At 35.7% G+C, this 20,847-nt stretch overlaps 1 protein-coding gene across 3 annotated transcripts in view; it reads left to right on the forward strand.

Moving 5' to 3' along the window:
- GSK3B (glycogen synthase kinase 3 beta) overlaps positions 1-20,847 on the forward strand; it is a 195,490-nt gene that overhangs the window by 70,632 nt on the left and 104,011 nt on the right. For all 3 annotated transcript variants that reach the window (XM_058731277.1, XM_058731275.1, XM_058731276.1), the window contains exon 3: positions 18,255-18,338. In XM_058731277.1, the coding sequence (XP_058587260.1) occupies positions 18,255-18,338 (84 nt within the window). The remainder of the gene's footprint in view (positions 1-18,254; positions 18,339-20,847) is intronic.

The raw sequence follows: 20,847 nt of genomic DNA on the forward strand, positions 1-20,847 counted from the left end.
TTTTGAGAGAGGGAGAGAGAGTGCAGGCTTGGAAGGGGCAGAGAGAGGGAGAGACAGAACCCGAAGCAGGATCCATGCTCCGTGCAGAGCCCAATGCAGGACTCACCAACTCATGAACTAAACCATGAGATTATGAACTGAGCCAAGATGAGGAGTTGTATGCTTAATTGACTGAGCCACCCAGGTGCCCCACATTTTCTGAATTCTAAAACTCCTTATAACTGAGTTGTTTTAGGCATTTGAATTACTACAAATGGCTATTCACTTTGGATTTTTACCTGTTTGTTTTACTTTCTATTAAATTGGGTAGTCTTATTTTGAGGCACCTAATTGTATTTATGTAACTCTTTTAAGTCATTTGTGGAAAATCTATTTCCTGATAAAACTGACAGGCAACTTGAAAAGAAGTATACTTGAAAACAGGCAACTTGAAAAGAAGTTTACTTATGCCATATGGAGCTATGTTCTTTGGGTCATAGAAACTTGTTATCAAGGGAAGCTAGAAATCAGGTCTTAACCTCTGGGGAGCAGGAAAGACAGCAGGTAGGAAAAATCTTACACTGCCATGCAGCTCTAAGGAAATTCTAGCAAAACCGGTGGGGGGAAGTCTCAGCCCAAGGTTGACTATCAGAGGAATCCATTGTCTCCTGGGAAAAGATCTCCATTAAATACATCTGCTATGCTCAGTCAGTTTCTGGAAACAGCACATGGGTAGCTTGGTATGGCCTGAACAAGGGAATGGCTTTGAAAGCTCAGCACCTGGGCCGTTGATCAATGATGCTCCCTATAGTGGGAGATCTAAGAGACACATTTTCATAATTACCATACCAGTCCTTATAAGGATAGTGCTACTTTCCTAAGTGTGTAGGTATGCTTAATGCTACTTTCCTAAGTGTGCAGGTATGACTAGTAAAATTTTTTAATTGAATTGAATTTTTAGAGACTACAAAGTTTCGTGTGGAACGGTCTTGTTGATTTTGCTTTTAAAATTATGTGTAGAGGGGCTCCTGAGTGGCTCAATTGGTTAAGTGTTCGACTTTGGCTCAGGTCATGATCTCACGGTTCCTGAGTTCAAGCCCTGCGTTGGGCTCTGTGCTGACAGCTCAGAGCCTGGAGCCTGTTTCAGATTCTGTGTCTCCCTCTCTGTCTCTGCCCTTCCCTCCTGGATCTCTCTCTCTCTCTCTCTAGCTCTCTCAAGAATAAATAAAAAACATTAAAAAAAAAAAAAAGATTCCATCGAGAAAACTTTTAGAACAAATGAATTCAGTAAAGTTGCAGGATATGCAAATCAATACACAAAAATCAATTGCATTTCTGTATGTCAATAATGAACTATCAGAAAGAGAAATAAAGAAAGCAGAGTCATTTACAATTGCATTAGAAAGGACAAAATCCTAGGAATAAATTTAACCACAAGGTGAAAGACTCTATATTGAAAATTGCAAGACAATAATGAAAGAAGTTGAAGATGACACAAATGGAATGATACTCTTTCTGTGCTCATGGATTGGAAGAAATCAATATTGTTTAAATGCCCATACTACCCAAAGTAACCTACAAATTTAGTATAATCCCTCTAAAAGTTTCATTGGTATTTTTTAAAGAAATAGAAAATAATCCTAAAATTTGTATGGAACCACGAAAAACTGAATAGCCAAAGCAATCTTGAAAAAGAAGAACAAAGCTAGAAGCTTCACATTCTCAGGTTTCAAATTCTATTACAAACTATAGTAATCAAAACAGTATGGTATTGGCATTAAAAAAAGATACATAGATCAATGGAACAGAATATAGAGAGCTCAGAAATAAACCTACACATACGTAGTTAATCTTAGACAAAGTAGTTGAAAGTATGTTTCTTGGTTTGTGCTTCTCGCTTACACTTGCTTGCTTTTTTTTTTCCTTTGCTCATTTTTTTTTTAATTCCACAATGAGTGAAATCATATGGGATTTGTCTTTCTGTGACTGATTTTGCTTAGCATTATACTCTAGCTCTATACATGTCATCGCAAATGGCAAGATTCCATTTTTTTATGGCTGAATAATATTCCATTGTGTATACATATCACATCTTTATCCATTCATCTATAAATGGACACTTGGGTTGCTTCAATAGTTTGGCTATTGTAAATAAAGCTGCTTATAAACATAGGGGTCCATGTATCCCTTTGAATTAATGTTTTTATATATTTTGGGTAACTATCCAGTAATGCGATTACTGGACCATAAAGTAGTTCTTTTTTTTAACTTTTTGAGGACCCTTCATACTGTTTTCCAGAGTAACTGCATGAATGCATTTTGCATTCTCACCAACAGTGCAAGAGGGTTCCTTTTTCTTCACACTTCCACCAACACCTGTTGTTTCTTGTGTTTTTGATTTTAGCCATGCTGATAGGTGTGAAGTGGTAACTCATTGTAGTTTTGATTTGTATTTCCCTGATGATGAGTGATGTTGAGCATCTTTTCATGTGTAATAGACTTTATTTTGCAATTTTAGTTGTGTAGAAAAATCAGTGGAAAGTACAGTGTTCTCATACATACTCCCCTCCTCCTCAGTTTTCCCTGTTATTAACATTTTGTATTTATGTAGACTTGTTACAATTAAACCAATATTGGTACATTATTAGTAATTAAAAGACTGTAGTTTGCATTATAGTTCAATCTTTGTGTTGTCTGTGAGTTTGACAAACGTATAATGACATATGTCCACTCTTACAGGGTCTTACAGAATAGTTTCACTACCCTAAAAGTTCCCTGAGCTCTCTACCTTTTCATTCCTCTCTCTTCCCTCTTTCCCCAACCCTATTGATTTTTTTTCTTACTGTTTCCATAGTTTTGCCTTTTCTAGAATGTTATGTAGTTGAAATCATACAGCATATAACCTTTTCAACTTGGCTTTTTTCACTTAACAATAGATATTTAATGTGCTTGCAAAGTTTTTTTGTGGCACGATAGCTTGTTTCTTTTTAGCACTGAGTAAGTATGCCAGTGTATTTATGTACTGCAGTTTGTTTATCCATGTTTATGCATTCACCTATTGAAGGATATCTTGGTCACTTCCAAGTTCAACAGTTATGACTAAAGCAGCTGTAAACATTAATGTGCAGGTTTTTGTGTGGATATAAGTTTTCAGTTCATTTGGTTAAATACCAAGTACCACAGTTGCTAGATTGTGTGATAAGAGTTTGTTTAGTTTCTCAATAAATTGCCAAATATCCTCCAAAGCAACTGTAAAGAATAATTTTGCATTCCCACTAACAGTGAATGAGATTTTTCTATTGTTCCACATCCTCACGAGGCTTTGGTGTTGTCAGTGTTTTAAATTTTAGCCATCCTAATAGTAGAGCAGTAGTATCTAATTGACGTTTTAATTTGCAATTCTCTGATGACATATGGTGTTGAGCATCTTTTCATATGCTTATTTGCTGTCTGTATATCTTCTTTGATGAGGTGTCTGTTCATATCAGTGCTTATTAATGATTGTTTTCTTATTGTTGAGTTTTAAGAGGTTTTTTTTTTTGTTTGTTTGTTTTTTTTTTAAATAGGATAACAGTGCTTTCTCAGATACATGTTTTGCAGAGTTTTCTTCCAGGCTGTAACTTATTTTTTCATTAGAAGTTTTAAGTTTTAATAAAAATTCAATTTCTCAATTTTTTCTTTCATAGATTATGCTTTTGGTGTTGCATCTGAAAAGTCACTGCCAGGGGTATGTGGATGGCTCAGTTGAGTGTGTGACTCTTGATTTCAGCTGAGGTCAAGATCCCAGGGTCGTGGGATTGAGCCCCATGTTGGGCTGTGTACTGAGCATGGGACCTGCTTAAGATTCTCCCTCCCTCTCTCTCCCCCCCACCTTCATTATCTCTTTTCTCCCTCCCTCTGTCTCCCCCTTCCCCCCCTTGCACTTGCTGTCTCTTAAAATAAATAAAATAAAATAAATAAAAAGTCACTGCCAAACCCAAGGACACCTAGGTTGTCTACTATGTTGTATTCTAGATGTTTTGTAGTTTTGCCTTTTACAGATAGGTCTATGATATATTTTAAGTCAATTTTTGTGAAAGCTATAAAATCTGTGATTACATTCATTTATTTCCTGTGACTGTCAGTTATTCCAGTACTGTTTGTTGAAAAGAATATCCTTTCTTCATTGCAATGCCTTTGACCCTTTGTCAAAGTTCAATGGAGTGTATTTGGTGGCTTTTCTGGGCTCTGTGTTTTTTCTAGTGACCTATTTATCACTTTTTTTTTTTAAACATTTGTTTAAGTTTATTTATTTTGAGGGGGGGGGGTGGGATGAGTGGGGGAAGGACAGAACAGGAGAGAATCCCAAGCAGGCTCCACATTATCAGTGCAAAGCTCAATGCAGGGCTTGAACCTACGAACTGTGAGATTATGACCTGAGCCTAAACCAAGAGTTGGACGCTTAACCAGCTGAGCTACCCAGGTGCCCCTCACTTTTTTTTTTTTTAACTGTAGCTTTATATAGTAAGTCTTGAAGTCATTCAGTGACAGTCTTTTGGTTGTTCTTCAATATTGTGTTCACTACTGGGTTTCCATAAAATAACTTGCTGGGTTTTTTGTTTGGCATTGCATTGAGTATAGATCATGTTAGAAAGGACTGGCATCATGACAGTATTAAGTTCTCCTATCCATGCACATGAAATATGTTTCTGTTTATTTAGATCTTTGATTTCTTTCCTCAGGGTTTTATGGGTGTCCTCATGTAAATTTTACACATATTTTATTGGATTTATACTTAAGCATTTCATTTGTGGGGGGTGCTAACATAAATTGTACTGTTTTTAATTCCAAATTCCAAATTTTTTATTACTGGTATATAAGAAAGCATTTGACTTTTGTATCTTAAACTTGTACCCGCAATCTTGCTATAATCACTTAATAGTTCCAGGAGGTTTTGTTGTTGATTTTTTGAGATTTTTACAAGCAGATTTTTACAATCTTTGTAAACAAAGATAATTTCATTTCTTCTCTTCCAATTTGGATGCCTTTTATTTCCTTTTTTTTTTTTTTTTCTTCTTGTATTCTGTACGGTGTTGAATGGGAGTGAAGTCTTTTTTTCTCTTGTTCCTGATCTTGGTAGGAAAACACCCAGTTTCTTCTCATTAAGTATGTTAGCTGTAGAGTTTTGCAGATGTTCTTTATCAAATTGAGGATGTATTCTGCTGTTGTTGGATACATTTTTCTATAAATGTTTATTAGATCCAGTTGCTCAATAGTGTCATTCAGTTCAACTATGTCCTTATTGATTTTCTGCTTGCTGGATCTGTCAGTAACTGATAAAGGGGTGTTTTAAGTCTCTATAATAACGGATTTGTCTATTTCTCCTCATGATTCGATTCGTTTTTGCCTCAAGTGTTTTGATAGTCTTTTGTTAGGTGCATTCACATTAAGAATTGTTGTCTTCTTCAAGAATTGATCACTTTTTCATTATGTAATGCCCCCCTTTATCCCTGAAAATTATCCTTACTCTGAAGTCTGTTTTGCCTGAAATTAATATAACTACTCCAGTTTTTTTGATTACTCTTAGTACAGTGTACATTCTCCATCCCTTTACTTAAAAATATATATATATAACATTAAATTTACCATCGTAACTATTTCTTCTAAGTTTGTATTTTGCTGAACTCTTCCCCCCCCATTTTATTGAGGTCTAATTGACATAAAATTGCATATATTTAAAGTGTACAGCATGATGATCTGTGTATGCGTTGTGAAATAATTGCCTCAGTTGGGTTAATCAGCATATTCCTCATCTCACATAGTTACCTGTTTTTGCACATGTGCATGTGGTGACAACATTTAAGATCTCTCTTAGCAAATTTCAGCTATACAATAACTATCCTTACCATGTTGTATATTAGTTTCCCTGAATTTCTTCATTTTATAACTGAAGACTCCATCTTCCCCACTCCCCCAGCCCCTTGTAATCACCATTCTACTCTGTTTCTTTGAGTTTGACCTTTTTGTTCGTTTTTTAAGGAGTCCACATAAGGGAGTTTGTGCTTTTATTGTTCCCATTGACAGTCTGAAGTTTTTAAGTTTGTCATAGTCCCATTTGTCTTATTTTTGCTTTAGTTGTTTGCAGTTTTTGGTGTCCCCTATCACTTGCAACAACAAGGAATGAACCTTAAGGATATTATTGCTAAGTAAAACAGTCACCAAAAATCAAGTACATTGCCATCTCCAGTGTTCTGAAGCTCTTCCCCTATATTTGCTTATAGGATTTTTATAGTTTTAGGTATCATGTCTAGGTCTTCAATCCCTTTTGAGTTAATTTTTGTGTGTGGTGTAAGGTAAAGTTGTATTTTCATTCTTTTGCTTCTTAGTCCAGTTTTTCCAACACCCATAAGGGTAAGAAACTGTCTTTTTCCCATTGTGTAGTCTTGACACTATTGTTGAAAATTATTTGGCCATACATGAGGGTTTATATCTGGTTTTTCTTTTCTGTTCCAGTTGTCTATGTATTTGTCTCTCTGCTAATTCCATACTGTCTTGATTACTATTGGTTTGTAGTTTGTTTTCAAATTAAGAAGTATTAGACTTCCAACTTTGTTCTTCTTTTTCAAGATTGTTTTGGTTATTTGGGGTCTCTTCAAATTCTATATAAATTTTGGGATTTGGTTTTTCTATTCCTGCAAAAAATGCCATTGGCATTATGATAGGGATTGCATTGAATCTCTATATGGGTTTGGGTAGTATTGACATTTTAATGTTACTAAGTCTTCTAAGCTACAAGCATGGAATGTCTTACCATCTATTCCTATCTTGTTTGATTTCTTTTGGCAGTGTCTTAACAATTTTCAGTGTATAAATCTACCTCCTTGGTTGGGTTTTTTTTTTTTTAATTTTTTTTTTTTTTTAACATTTATTTATTTTTGAGACAGAGAGAGACAGAGCATGAACAGGGGAGGGGCAGAGAGAGAGGGAGACACAGAATCTGAAACAGGCTCCAGGCTCTGAGCTGTCAGCACAGAGCCTGACACGGGGCTCAAACTCACGGACTGTGAGATCATGACGTGAGCCGAAGTTGGATGCTTAACCGACCGAGCCACCCAGGCGCCCCAGTTGGGTTTTTTTTCTTAAGCATTTTATCCTTTTTGATGCTATAGTAAATGAGATTGCTTTCTTTTTTGATTGTTCAAATGAGCAATCAATAGAACCAATTTTTAAGTGTTCAGTTTGTATCTAAAACTTTGCTGAAATCATATCTTAGTTGTAATAGCCTTTTCTTTTTTTAATTCTTTAGAGTTTTCTACACCTAAGATCATCCCTCTGTGAACAGAGATGATTTTGCTTCTTTTCCAATTTGGATACCTTTTGTTATTTATTTTTCTTGTCTAATTGCTCTGGCTATGATTTTAAGTACTTTGTTGAATAGTAGTGGCAAAATGGGCATCCTTGCCTTGGTCCTGATCTTAGAGGGAAAGCTTTCAATTTTTTTCGGCTTTGAATACGTTAACAGTGGGCTTTTCATCATGTATAACATACTGAGGCAGTTTCCTTCTATTCCTAGTTTGGTGAACATGATTATCATGAAACAGTGTTGAATTTTGTTAAATGCTTTTTCTGTACCAATTGAGATGGTCATTTGGCTTTTGTCCTTCATGTTGCTAACGTGGTATGTTTTCATTGATTGATTTTTGTATGTAGAACCATTCTTGAGTTCCATGTATAAATCTTTGCATTATAGGTATAAAACTTGGTTGTGGCTTATAATCCTTTCAGTGTGCTATTGAGTTTGGTTTGCTAGTATTTTTTCGAAGGTTTTTGTATTAGTATTCATCAGGAATATTGGTCTGTAGTTTTCTCATTGTGTCCATCCCTTTTTTAAAATGTATTTGTGTCCTTTAAGGTGGGTTTCTTGTAGATTATATATAGTTGAGTCTTTTTAAAATTAATTTTTTTATCAAGTTTTATTTTAAAACTTGAGATATAATTGACATGACATTGTGTAAGTTTATTTTTTAAATGCACTAACAGTCTCTGTCTTTCATGTCAGTATATTTAGGCTTTTGATGTTTAAGGAAATTATTGATATAGTTGGATCATAGTTTTGCCATATTTGTTGCTGTTTTTATTCAGTGCCCTTGTTTCTTCTTTTGTCTTCCTTTCTTTTTCTGTTTTATCTGTTTTTAACTGAGCATTTTATTTGATTCCACTTTTTCCTCCTCTCTCTGAAGTATATTAATCAAAATGTATTTGGTTTCTAGCATTTATTTTTGAATATATTTTTTAAACTTTTTATTATGGAAAATTTCAAGCACACAAAAGTAGAAGTTCCAATTATTAAAAAAATGTCAAATTTTTGTTACTCTTCTTTCATGCTTTCCAACATCAACATTTTTTTAAAATTTCAGGAATAGAATTTAGTGATTTATTTATATATAACATCTAGTGCTTATCCCAACAAGTGACCTCTGTAATGCTCCTTGCCCCTTTAGCCTTTACCCCCACTCAACACCTCACCAGCAACTCTCAGTTTGTTCTTTGTAGTTAAGAGTCTCCTATGGTTTGGTTTATCTCCCTCTTCTTTTTTATCTTATTTTTTGCTTCCCTTCCCCTATCATATGATATCTGTCTTTCTCCAACTAACTTATTTCGCTTAGTGTAGCGCTTAGTGTAATACATTCTAGTTTCATCCATGTTGTGCAAATGGCAAGATTTCATTTTTTTTTTAATCGCCAAGTAATATTCCATTGTATATCTATATACCACATCTTCTTTATACATTCATCAGTCAGTGGACATTTGGGCTCTTTCCATACTTTGGCTGTTGTTGATAGTACTGCTATAAACATTGGGGTGCATGTGCCCCTTCAAATCAACAATCCTGTATCCTTTGGATAAATACCTAGTTGTGCAATTGCTGGGTTGTAGTGTAGCTCTATTTTTAATTTTTTGAAGAACCTCCATACTGTTTTCCAGAGTAGCTGCACCAGTTTGCATTCCTATTAACAGTGCAAAAGGGTTCCTCTTTCTCCACATCCTTGTCAACATCTGTTGTTGCCTGAGTTGTTAATTTTAATCATTCTGACAGGTGTGAGGTGTATATCATTGTGGTTTTGATTTGTATTTCCCTGATGATGGGTGATGTTGAGCATTTTTCATGTGTCTGTTAGACAATTGGATGTCTTCTTTGGAAAAGTGTCTATTCATGTCTTTTGCCCATTTTTTCGGTGGATTATTTGGGTTTTTTGAGGTGTTGGGTTTGATAAGTTCTTTATAGATTTTGGATACTAACCCTTTATCTGATATGTCATTTGCCAGTATCTTTTCCCATTGAGTCTACAGTGTACATTTACAACTTTTCGAAGTGTACTTTTAAGGAGACTGTACTAATCAGGGATAGTGCAATTACCTTATGACAGAGTATTCCCAATTTCTCCTTCTCATTCCATATAATATTACTGTCATTAGTTTCACTAATCCATAAGCTGTAATCACTGAATACATTATTGCTGCTGTTATTTTGAACAAACTGTTACAGCTAGATCAATTAAGAATAAGAAAAGTAAAATATATTCTACTTTCATTGTTCTTTAATACTCTTTCTTTCTTTACATAGATACAGATTTCTTACCTATGTCATTTTTCGTTCTTCTGGTAAATATTTTATTTTAACATTTCTTGGATGGCAGGTCTACTGTTGACAAATTCTGTTAATTTTTGTTTTCTGAGAAAGTCTGTATTTCTCCACATTTGAATAATAATTTCACTGGATGCAGAATCCTAGATTTTTTTCTTTCAATGTTTAAAATATTTTATTTTCACTCTTCTTGTTTGCATGACTTTTGAAAAGAAGCTCAATGCAGTTCTTATCTTTGCTTGTCTGTGGGTGAGGTCGCCCCCCTCCCCATCTTCTTTCAAGATTTCTTCTTTCTCTTTGATCTTTTGCATTTTGAAAATGATATGCCTAGCTGTAGATTTTTGGTATTAATCCTTCTTTATGTTCTCTGAGCTTCCTGCATGTGTGGTTTGGTATCTGACATTAATTTTGAGAAATTCTCAGTTGTTGCTTCAAGTGTTTTTTCTGTTCCTTTGTCTCTTTGCCTTGTGGTATTCTCATTATGCATACATTACAGGTTTTGTAATTGCCTCATAGTTCTTGGATAGTCAGTTATATTTTATTTTTTATTTTTCTCTGCATTTCAGTTTTGAAAATTTCTATCGACATTTCTTTAGGCTTACTGGTTCTCTCCTTGGCCATGTCCAGTGTATTCATGAGCCCATCAAAGGCATTGTTAGTTTCTGTTACAGTGATTTTGATTTCTGGCATTTACTTTTGACTCTTTTTAAAGTTTCCATCTCTCTCTGCTTATATTACCCATCTGTTTTTGTGTTACCTACTTTTTCCATTAGAGCCTTTACTATATTAATCAATTGTTTTAAATTCCTGGTCTGATAATTTGAACATCTCCACTAAATTTCAGTGATTCTGATGCCTGTTATGTGTAGTCACACTTTAATTTTAGTCTTTTAGTATTTTTTTGTGAATTTTTTGTTGAAAGCTGGTTATATATAACTAAAGCTGGTTATATATAACTAAAAGTTATTTAGGTAATAGGTCTTTTTTAGGGGTTGACCTTTACAAATGCTTTTTCAATTTTTTAATCCTCCTCCCCTCTCATAGGTGAGATAAGGCTAGAAGGGGCTAGAGTTTTATATCTCTCTTCTCACACATAGGAAGAGGTTAGAATTGGGTATTTCTTTTTCCCCCACATCTAAGTCTAGAGAAGGCTAGAATTGGGTATTTCTTTTCCTCCAGTTCAGTTGCTCTGGTAGAATAGTTTTCTTTGAGGGCAGGTCTTAACAGAATACTCTGGGGTGCCTGGGTGGCTCAGTCGGTTAACCTCCAGCTTCATCTGAGGTCATGATCTCACGGTTTTTGGGTTCGAGCCCCGCATTGGGCTCTGTGCTGACAGCTCAGAGCCTGGAGCCTGCTTTGGATTCTGTGTCTCTCTCTCTTTCTGCCTCTCCCCACTCACACTCTATCTCTCTCAAAAATAAATAAACAGGGGCGCCTGGGTGGCGCAGTCGGTTAAGCGTCCGACTTCAGCCAGGTCACGATCTCGCGGTCCGTGAGTTCGAGCCCCGCGTCAGGCTCTGGGCTGATGGCTCGGAGCCTGGAGCCTGTTTCTGATTCTGTGTCTCCCTCTCTCTCTGCCCCTCCCCCGTTCATGCTCTGTCTCTCTCTGTCCCAAAAATAAATAAAAAACGTTGAAAAAAAAATTAAAAAAAAAAAAATAAATAAATAAACATTAAAAAAAAAAACCCAAGCAAAACAGAATACTCTTGGGCCTGTTTTAAATGTTTCATCTCCTCTCCATATATTTCCTAGATTTTCACTGTAAGGACCTGGTAGGGCTCCTAGAAATAAAACTGAGAAACATGTGGAGGCCCCCTCTGGAGTTCTTAACTCCCAGACTTGTTCATACTGCTCCTCTGTCCATTACAGTTTAGGTTTTCCTCTTCTGGTACTGACTCCAGAGGCAGTTTCTGCTCCTGGGTTTCTGCTCCAGTAAGCTGTGATTCTGTATATGTGCCTGTTTCCAGTTTTTAGGGCAGTGGTTTGCCACGTGAGCCCTCAATTCTTTAATGGATTTAAGAAGAGTTGTTGACTTTTTTCAGTTTGTTCAGCTCTGTGAAGATGGGAAGGATGACTTCCAAGCTCCTTACATACTGGGCTGGAGACCAGAAGTCCTTCCTTTGCTCATTTTGGCTTTTTATTGTTGACTAGAGTTCTTTATTCTGGATACAGATTCCTTATCAGATATATGATTTACAAATGTTTTCTCCAATGGGTAGGGCAGTTGGGAGAAGCCTTGTTGGCTATAGTAAGGATTTTGGCTTTAACTCTCTTCAAGGTAGGGAGCCACTGGAGGTTTTAAGCAGAGAAATCTCATAGTCTATCTTATATTTTAAAACGTGAAGATCACTCTGCCTGCTTTGTTGAACATAGATGGAAGGTGAACAGAGGGAAGCTGAAAGACTTGCACTAGAGAGGTAGTGAGAAATGATTACACCCTGGAGATACACACACACCCCATGTATTTTTATTGGTTTTTGTAGTGAGATAATTGTAAATATACCTGCAGTTGTAGAAGTAATACAGAGAGATACCATGTACCCTTTACCCAGTTTCCCTCAGTGGTAACATCTTACAAAATATAGCACAGCATCACAGTCAGGATCTTGACATTAATACAATCCACCAGTCTTGTTGAGATTTCCCCAGATTTACTTGTGTGTGTGTGTGTGTGTGTGTGTGTGTACTTCTATACAGTTTTATTGTATGTGTAGTTTTGTGTATTCACTAGAACAGTTCCATCATCACAAGGATCCTCTTATAACCATACTTATTTTTCTCCCTGCCATTCCTCCACTCTTAACCCCTAATTTAAAACCCTTGCAACAACCAGCAATCTGTTTCCCATATCTATAACTTTGTTATTTCAAGAATGTTTATCAATGAAATAAATAGTGTACGTAACCTTTTGGGATTGGCTTTATTTGCTCAGCATAATTCTCTGGAGATTCATTAAAGTTGTTGCATATGTCAATAATTAGTTTTTTTCTATTGCTGAGTAGTATTTCATAGTATAGTATACTATAGTTTGTTTATCCATTCACCCTTTGAAAGACATCTGGTAGCTATTCTGAATAATATAGCTATGAACATTCATCCATAGGTTTTTGTGTGAACATAAATTTCCGTTTCTGTGGGGTAAGTGCCCAAGAGTGCAATTGCTAAAAGCTTGGAGAATTATATAAATTTTTTTTTTTTTTTAGATTTTAGAGATTGTGGGGCTCCAGCTCATAACCCCAAGATCAAGAGTCTCATGCTCTACTGACTAAGACAGCCAGGTGCCCCTTGGATATATTTTGAAGGTAGAACCCAGCAGGATTTTTTGACAGATTGAATGTGAGGTCAGAGAGAAAGAGGATTCAAAATTGAAATTTCTTTGTAGAAGATTTTAAGCCTACCTGAGCAGTATGTATTTTATATCTAATTCACAATTTAGATTATTTATTTATATATGTCTAATTATAGTAATGTAGAAGAAAAATGTTATAGTAAACTTCCAGAACATTAGTTGATATTAGAAAGTCCACTATATATACGGTGTGTGTATGTGTGTGTGCGCGTGTGTGCGTGCACGTGTGTATGCATGCATGCGTGCGTGCTAAGTTGTGAAAGAGATTGAATATATAAAGAATTTTCTTTCCTTGGCTTCTAGAACAAAAGATGGCAAACTGTGTGCCTGTTGCCTCTTTTTGTAAATAAAGTTTTATTGGGATATACATAGCCACCCATTCCTTTGCATATTGTTGACTGCTTTTCTTTTCTGACTGTAGAGTTGAATAATTGCAACAGAGACTGTGGGCTGAAAGCCTAAAGTATTTATAATCTGGCCCTTTATAGAAAATGTTGACTGACCCTTATTCTAATGTATTATTTTGGTGATTCATCTTTTACAGCTTTGCTCATTCTCAGTTTCTTGTATGATTCCTTTTCATCTGTCTGCCTAAATGTTCATATTCTCCAGGATCTTCTTCAGAATATCTTACCTGTCTTGGGGCTTATGTGACACCATCGTCTAGGTTTTTACTACCTAACCAGTTTCTTTTTTAGTGTTCTTTATAGACTTTTCTGGTCCTGGAGACTCTGGCTACTTCCTTCTTATTTTACAGGCAATTTTATCTATTCCTGTAGCTTCAAGAACCATCTAGACCTCTTGCTAGAGGATAAGATGAACATATCAGATTGCTTTCTGGACCTTTCCATATCTGTGTCCTTCAGTCATTTAAAGCTAAACGTGTCCCAAACTGAACTCATTCCTTCCTTCTTCCAAAACAGCTTCCTAGGCCAGTGAACTCTATTGCCATGTTAATAGTCACATGAGTCAGAAGTTTGATAGTTATCACTCCCCTCCTTCCATTTACCAAAGCAGTAGCAGTATGTGATCAAATAACTGTTGATCTGCCTCTCAGAGCCATTCTCTTCCTTCTGTCTTGACTCTTTCTACCTCCGTACAGGTCTTAGTTTAATTTATCTTCTCCTTAAAAACAAAAAACTTTTTTTTGATAACCAGTGATCTTCCCAAAACAAATCTCTTGCTTAGAACATATTAGTGGTTCTTCATGGCTTGTAGTATTCAAACTTTTTAGCATTATATTTAAAACTTTCCACCAGGTCTCTTTCCCAAATTTTTCAAGGTACTAATAAGCAAAATTTTTATAGGTCCAAATCCCCATTTACCCTATTGCACTATCTGAGTGACCTACAGTTTCCACATTGTATTGTAATTGTTTGGTTTGCTTACCCATTGAAAACTGTGAGGACTGTGAATTTTTATACGCTCAGAGCCCTGGCTCTGACACATAATTAGCTTCAAAATATTTGTTGTACACAGGGAATTATTTTGAGGTGACATTCTAGCCAATTGTAGGGTCTTTGGGGGTATCTGAATTTACTCTGGAATCAAAGATTTAGAAATGGATTGAAATAAACACTTTTTCAGTCCTAGTGTGATTTCAGAAGAAGGATGATGGAACTTTAGGTAATTTGTTTTTGAAGAAGAAGGTATGTTTTGGAAAAAATAGCCTTTGAAGCAAAACTTTTTTTTTTTAAAGTTTATCGATTTTGAGAGAGAGAGAGAGAGAGAGTAAGCAGGGGGGAGTCAGAGATAAAGAGAAAGAGAGAGAATCCCAAGCAGGGTCCACACTGTTGTCAGTGCAGAGCCCAATGCAGGGCTCAAACTCACCAACTGAGAGATCATGACTTGAGTGGAAAACAAGAGTTGGACGCTTAACCGACTGAGCCACCCAGCACCCCTGAAGCAAAACTTTTGAAGTCAGTCCTATTTTACTAGATTTTATGAAAATGCAACTTTCTATGGTAGGAAAGATCCAGTGGAATGAAATTTGGTGAAGAAGAGAAGATGATAGCCATATGCTGCCTACCTGACATCTACAGTATTATTAAGCTTTCTGGTTGTTACTTCACCTAAAAATTAGCTTTTCCTTTATTGAATTTTACATAGGGTATGTAAAGTACCCTTTAGGGATTCCCTTGACATGTCAAGTGCTTTTAGCTTTGGAAGTACCCCTCCCCCCCCCCTTTTTTAAAGTGTGAGATGTCAAATGATGTAAAAATGAACAATAGCCCCTGTCTACTTTAGAGGAGGATATATGTTAATGGCTATTGGTTAAACCAAAAGGATAATTTTTCCTTTAAATGTACCTTTCAGGTTTTCTTATACTTGTGTGTTATTTATTCCATCTTGAGCAGTCTTTTTGTTTTCTCTTATTTTGTTTTAGGTGGGAATAAGAATAGTTTACATGTAAGTTTTTATCTTTTCTGTATTGGAAAATTTTTGCCTTTATAGACAGGTTGTTTTTCTACAATGGATTTAAAATTTTTAACTATGATCTTGTACTAAGAAGTAGATTTTACATTGCAACCCAGTGCACAGAAAAATAACTGAAGTAAGTTTGATGAAAAAGTCCTTAGTCTTACTGTATTAAACTTCTTATTCTTTTCTCCTTACCCACCCCCTTCTCATTTCCTTATTGGCTGATCCCACAGTTTGAGAATACTGGTCTACAGCAAGTTGTAAGGCAGAAGAAATTATAAAAACAGGGAATTTACTCTGTGAAAGACTAACCAGCCTTGAGAGCTCCGTCTCTGATACAGAAAGATACAAAATTCAGCTTTTCTTAAGGCACATGTATAGTAAGTTAGTTGGACAAGTTGTGTGAGTGTGTGTTGTGTTTCCCTACAGTGACTACAATGTAGTTAGTATCTGATTTCTATAAGGTACTTTTTGAAACGCATTCTTTTACATGACACTATTGAAGTACAGTTTACAAAAATAAAAACCAAGAAAGTATATACTAAATTCTAAAATATTGGTAGGTGCTGCAGGAATTTAGAGATTAGAGAAGATTAGTGTGAGTTGGAACAGCTGGGCATAGCCTTGTGAAAGAGGTGGGAGTTGAATAGGAACTTCAAGGATGGATAGAATGTGTGTAGGTGGAAGGGAGGGATCAAGACATTCCAGTGATGATGTGATCAGTGGTTTAGAATTGGGAATGAGATAATATGGTCAGAAAGAGTGAGAAGTGGGATCTAGTTATGATCATGTTGGTTATGAGTGGAAGATAAGATGAAGCTGATAATAAGGAACCAGAATATGAAGTGATTTAGACTTTATCTGGTAGGAAATGGGGAAATCGCTGTCTCTCAGAATTTACTTTGTCTGCTAATAACATTGCTGCTCCAGATCTCTTGGTGCTGTTTACATGCTGTATCTTTTTCCATCCTTTTACTTTCAAGCTGTTGGTGTCTTTGAATCTAAAGTGTGTGTATCATAGAGAGAATATAGTTGGAGCTTGCTTTCTTATCGAGTCTGCCATTCTCTGCCTTTGATTGTGTGCTTAGTTAATTACATTTTATGTGGTTTTTGTTATGGTTGGAATTACCTGTGCCATGTTGCTTTTTGTTTGCTTACCTCTCATGGTTTTGTTCCTCTGTTCTCATGTATGGCCTTCGTTTTTTAAGGTGCCATTTGTAGGTCCGGGTTTGATTTCTTTGTTGTTGTTGTTGTTAGTATTACATAAATTATTTTCTTTAAAAAAAATTTTTTTTACATTTATTTATTTTTGAGAGAGAGAGAGCGCACAAGTGGGGGAGGAGCAGAGAGAGAGGGAGACACAGAATCCAAAGCAGGCTCCAGGCTCTGAGCTGTCAGCACCGAGCCCGACACGGGGCTCAAACTCACAAACAGCGAGTTCATGACCTGAGCCGAAGTTAGATGTGCAACTGACTGAGCCACCCAGGAGCCCCTTCTATCATCTAAGAACTGGAGCCCACTCTGTTCTAGGATAGTTCTGCTGATTAGGCTCCTCATCTGCTGTGCAACCTCCAGCCCCTCTTTTTTTGGCTTTTTTTTTCTAACCATAAAGCATTTTTTCCATCCAGATTCCCAGGTATATTAACTTTTATGTTTTGTAGCTCTTCTAATTCACTATTTTACCTGAAATTTTGTATTTCCTGATCATATAGCTGGTACTTTTTAATATTTTTTCTGTTATGTAATTTGCCTTTATTAACTGGACTTTTGACAGCCAAGTATATTGTTGGAATGTATCTTCTTTGTTAATATATACTCTTTGAATTTATTACTGCAAAAACTTATGTTGTTAGGAAGCCATCATATTATTTGATGGTTTCTTTTCATGAAGAATGAACATAACTTTGAAACTCCCCAAAGGAAAAATTATTTGTGTGGTTTATAAATTTATCAAGACTGTACAGTTTCTGGGATGTTTATAACTCTGTAAAACTTAGCAACTGAACCTTTCTTATGGGGCTCTCAGAATTTTTTTTTTTGACCATATCTTGGAAGATAGTGGGGCTTGTAAGAGCTCTTTGCACCCAAATTTATGTGTTTAGTGAGAAGCTTGATTTTTATTATAGTTGTGAAAGATTCCAGTAGTAATAGCTCATTCCAGGTATCTCTGTCATAATATAGATCACTGCTTCTCAAGCTATTAGTTGTGAAGTATTAGTTAAAAAAATTTCCAGTTCATCAGACTGATATTTTTGTAAAATAAAATACAAATCAATTACTAGAAAAGTGAAATTAAAAAATACAAAATATAGGCCCCACTCTTAAGATTCATAAATATGAAATTATTCTGTCAAATTGCTGTGAAAGATTCTAAGCACTTATTCTCAATTTCTGTGTTTATCTTATCGCAAGGCAGTAGTAAATAGTTCATAGACTAATAACAAATAGTTTGCAGGTCAGTACAGACCATACTTTTTATCTTGTTTAGAAAATTTTTGTTATTGTTTTAGTTTTTAAATTTTTAATTGAAGTATAATTGACATAATATTATATTAATTTCAAGTGTACAACATAGTGATTTGACAGTTCTATACGTTATGAAATTCTTAACCACGATAAGTGTATTATGGTATTATTGACTATATTCCCTGTGCTGTACTTTTTATCCCTATGATTTATTTATTCTACAGTGGGCACTTTGTACCTCTTAATCCCCTTCACCTATGTTGCCCAGCCTCCCAACCCCTAGACCATACTTTTTAGTAACCTATCCATGGCCTGTTCTTTGTAGTGTTTATTGTTATGAAATTTTAGTATCATAGTCAATATGGTGAATAGCATTTATCCTTTAAAAAATATTTTCATGTGTTTCCTTTTCAGAACCGAGAGCTCCAAATCATGAGAAAGCTAGATCACTGTAACATAGTCCGATTGCGTTATTTCTTCTACTCAAGTGGTGAGAAGGTAGGTCTTGAAGAAAGTGTGTACTGAATATTGTGATAGACTTGTTACTCTAAAAATAGTCCTTGTTCTGCACCCGATCCCCCACCCTGGCCCAGTGAGTGAAACAGTTTTGCTAATATTAAATGGAAGAATTCTAAAGCATAAGCCCTAGTAATCCTGAGCTCAAGACATAATCATTGACTACCAGTAGTTATATCAGAAAATGTTAATGAGATGATAAAGGGAAATGAATTTTGAAGAATTTTCTTTTTTGGAACATTTGTCTTTAGTTCTTTACACACACACACACAAACACACACACTCATGCACACACATATATTTATTTATTTTTTAAACTTCTGTGTTCCTTATGCGTTTCTGGAGCCACATGATAGTTCTAGTTGTTTATTAGAGGGTGGAAAATGATGTCATTTTGTTAAGTGGAAGTATTGGAGGGAAAGGGGAACAGGAGGACTTTAGTAGGACCAGAATGAGACTTCAACATTGGGAGGCAAATTTAACCTATCCTTGGTGAGGGAGAAAGTTAGAAAGGTACAGTATTACAGAGCTTGTTATACATGGTCATTATTTATGATTGCATTTAATTTTGTGAAAGCAAAGGATAATTTAAGAAGACCATGTACTGTGAATCCCTGACCCTTTTGGTTTTTCTCTTCAAATAATAATAATTAATGTCATTGTGCTCCCTGGAGATGGAAGCACAGAAAGTCTGTTTCTTCTGTTTTACCTTCTTCTTTCTGCCTGTTCACTGTCCCTTCTTCCTAGATTTAGTATTTTCCTTAAATTTCTACTTTACTGGTTTCTGGTGAGGGGGCAGACCAGAAAGTTAACAAACCACTTAATCTTTTTGGCTAAATAAATATGACTTTGGATAGGCTCATTTGATATTTTTGACGTCAAGTTGCACATACTATCTTAAGTTCCTAGATCTATAATCCCTCTTGATTACTAAGCCCAGTGTTCTTTTTACTTCATGTAACTATTTCCCAGTGTATCAGAGTTTAATCATTTTCCATTAAATTTTAGTTAGGTTATTTCCTTAGAAGTTATTTTTTTCATGACAGAGCCTGTAATATGGGAAGATGCCTATGTCTTAAGCCAAGACTGTGATATACATTCTGTAGATACATAAATGTTATTTATATATTTGTGTGTGTGTGTGTGTGTGTGTGTGTGTGTGTGTGTGTGTGTGAGAGAGAGTCACAGCTAATGTTTTAGCAATGATAATTAGCAAATTGGTTCCTTTGTGACTCTTGTTTCTCAGGTGCTTGTATTAGGGACTGTAAGCCTTTATAAGTATTTGAGCTCTTTTGTTTCTAAAGCCAATTATGAGGTTCATGCCACTTTTTTTTTTTCTTAAAAACCTAGCAAACAGCGTGTTATGTCTTTAATCTTATTTGTTTTGATGTCTTTACTTTTTCCTGACCCTTCCCAAATAAAATTATGGAACATCTGTTATGTTCACAGCACTCTTACAATGGAATTTTGCATCCTCATGACTTTTTGTTGTTAGATGCTAGACATAATAATACCTCAGGGAGGAAAGTAGAGGTCGGAATTATCAAAGCCCCTAAACATTTTCTCCTGATTACTTTATTAGCTCTCCGTATATGGCAGATACTGTTTTTAGTACTTTACAAATATTAACTCATTTAATGCTTACAAAGATAAAGAGCAGAAAAAGAAGAATATCAAACTTTTTAATATGAGGCTGTGTTTGTGGTGGCATCAAAAGGCTTACTTATCTGGTTTTGGTCTGGTGGAAGCCCTGTTCACAGTCTGCCCTCACCCTCACTTAATTCTGCCTTGGTAGTGACAGTGGACTGTTATCTGTGTACCCCAATGGATGATTTTCCTCCCTGTTGCTGTTTAGAGCTGCTTATTATTAAAAATGGTCTTATAGATAAAGAGCAATTGAGAAGTTATTAAAGGAGGTTAACCAGAAGGACAGTGAACCTCTATTATAAAAAAGAAACTATAATGTTTTATTTATCTCAGAACTTTCTCTTGAGCATTGTAAATTTTTCGTAGTGAAAAAAAGATTCCTCTTAATTTTGGATAGCTTCATTAACAAAACAGAAAGGGGAAAAAAAAGTTGTGATATATTGCTGAAAATAATGATCCTTCCTTAACAAAAAGAGGTTTTCTGAAGATATGCAGAAATACACAGGTGCAGGACCTCCCATGATCTTCTAGCCACCGAAAAGATGATTTCTTCTTGCTTTCCTCACCATCTCTACTTCCATTCTTCTGAATTGTTCTGGCAGGGCTAACATTACTCAGGAGACCAGGTAATAAACTAATATGTCCCATATGAAAAGACGGGTTCTGCTCTAAGGTTGAGAGTTCAGGTTTGTTCTGTTGTTGTTGTTGTTTTTAAATATTTATTTATTTTGAGCAAGAGAGGAGAGAACGCTAGTTGGGGAGGGGCAGAGAGAGAAGGGGAGAGAGAACTGAAGCAGCCTCCACGCTCAGCATGGAGCCTGAGGCAGGGCTTGATCCCACAATC

This window comes from Neofelis nebulosa, chromosome 5 (assembly GCF_028018385.1).
Source record: "Neofelis nebulosa isolate mNeoNeb1 chromosome 5, mNeoNeb1.pri, whole genome shotgun sequence".
NCBI classification, from domain to species: domain Eukaryota; kingdom Metazoa; phylum Chordata; class Mammalia; order Carnivora; family Felidae; genus Neofelis; species Neofelis nebulosa.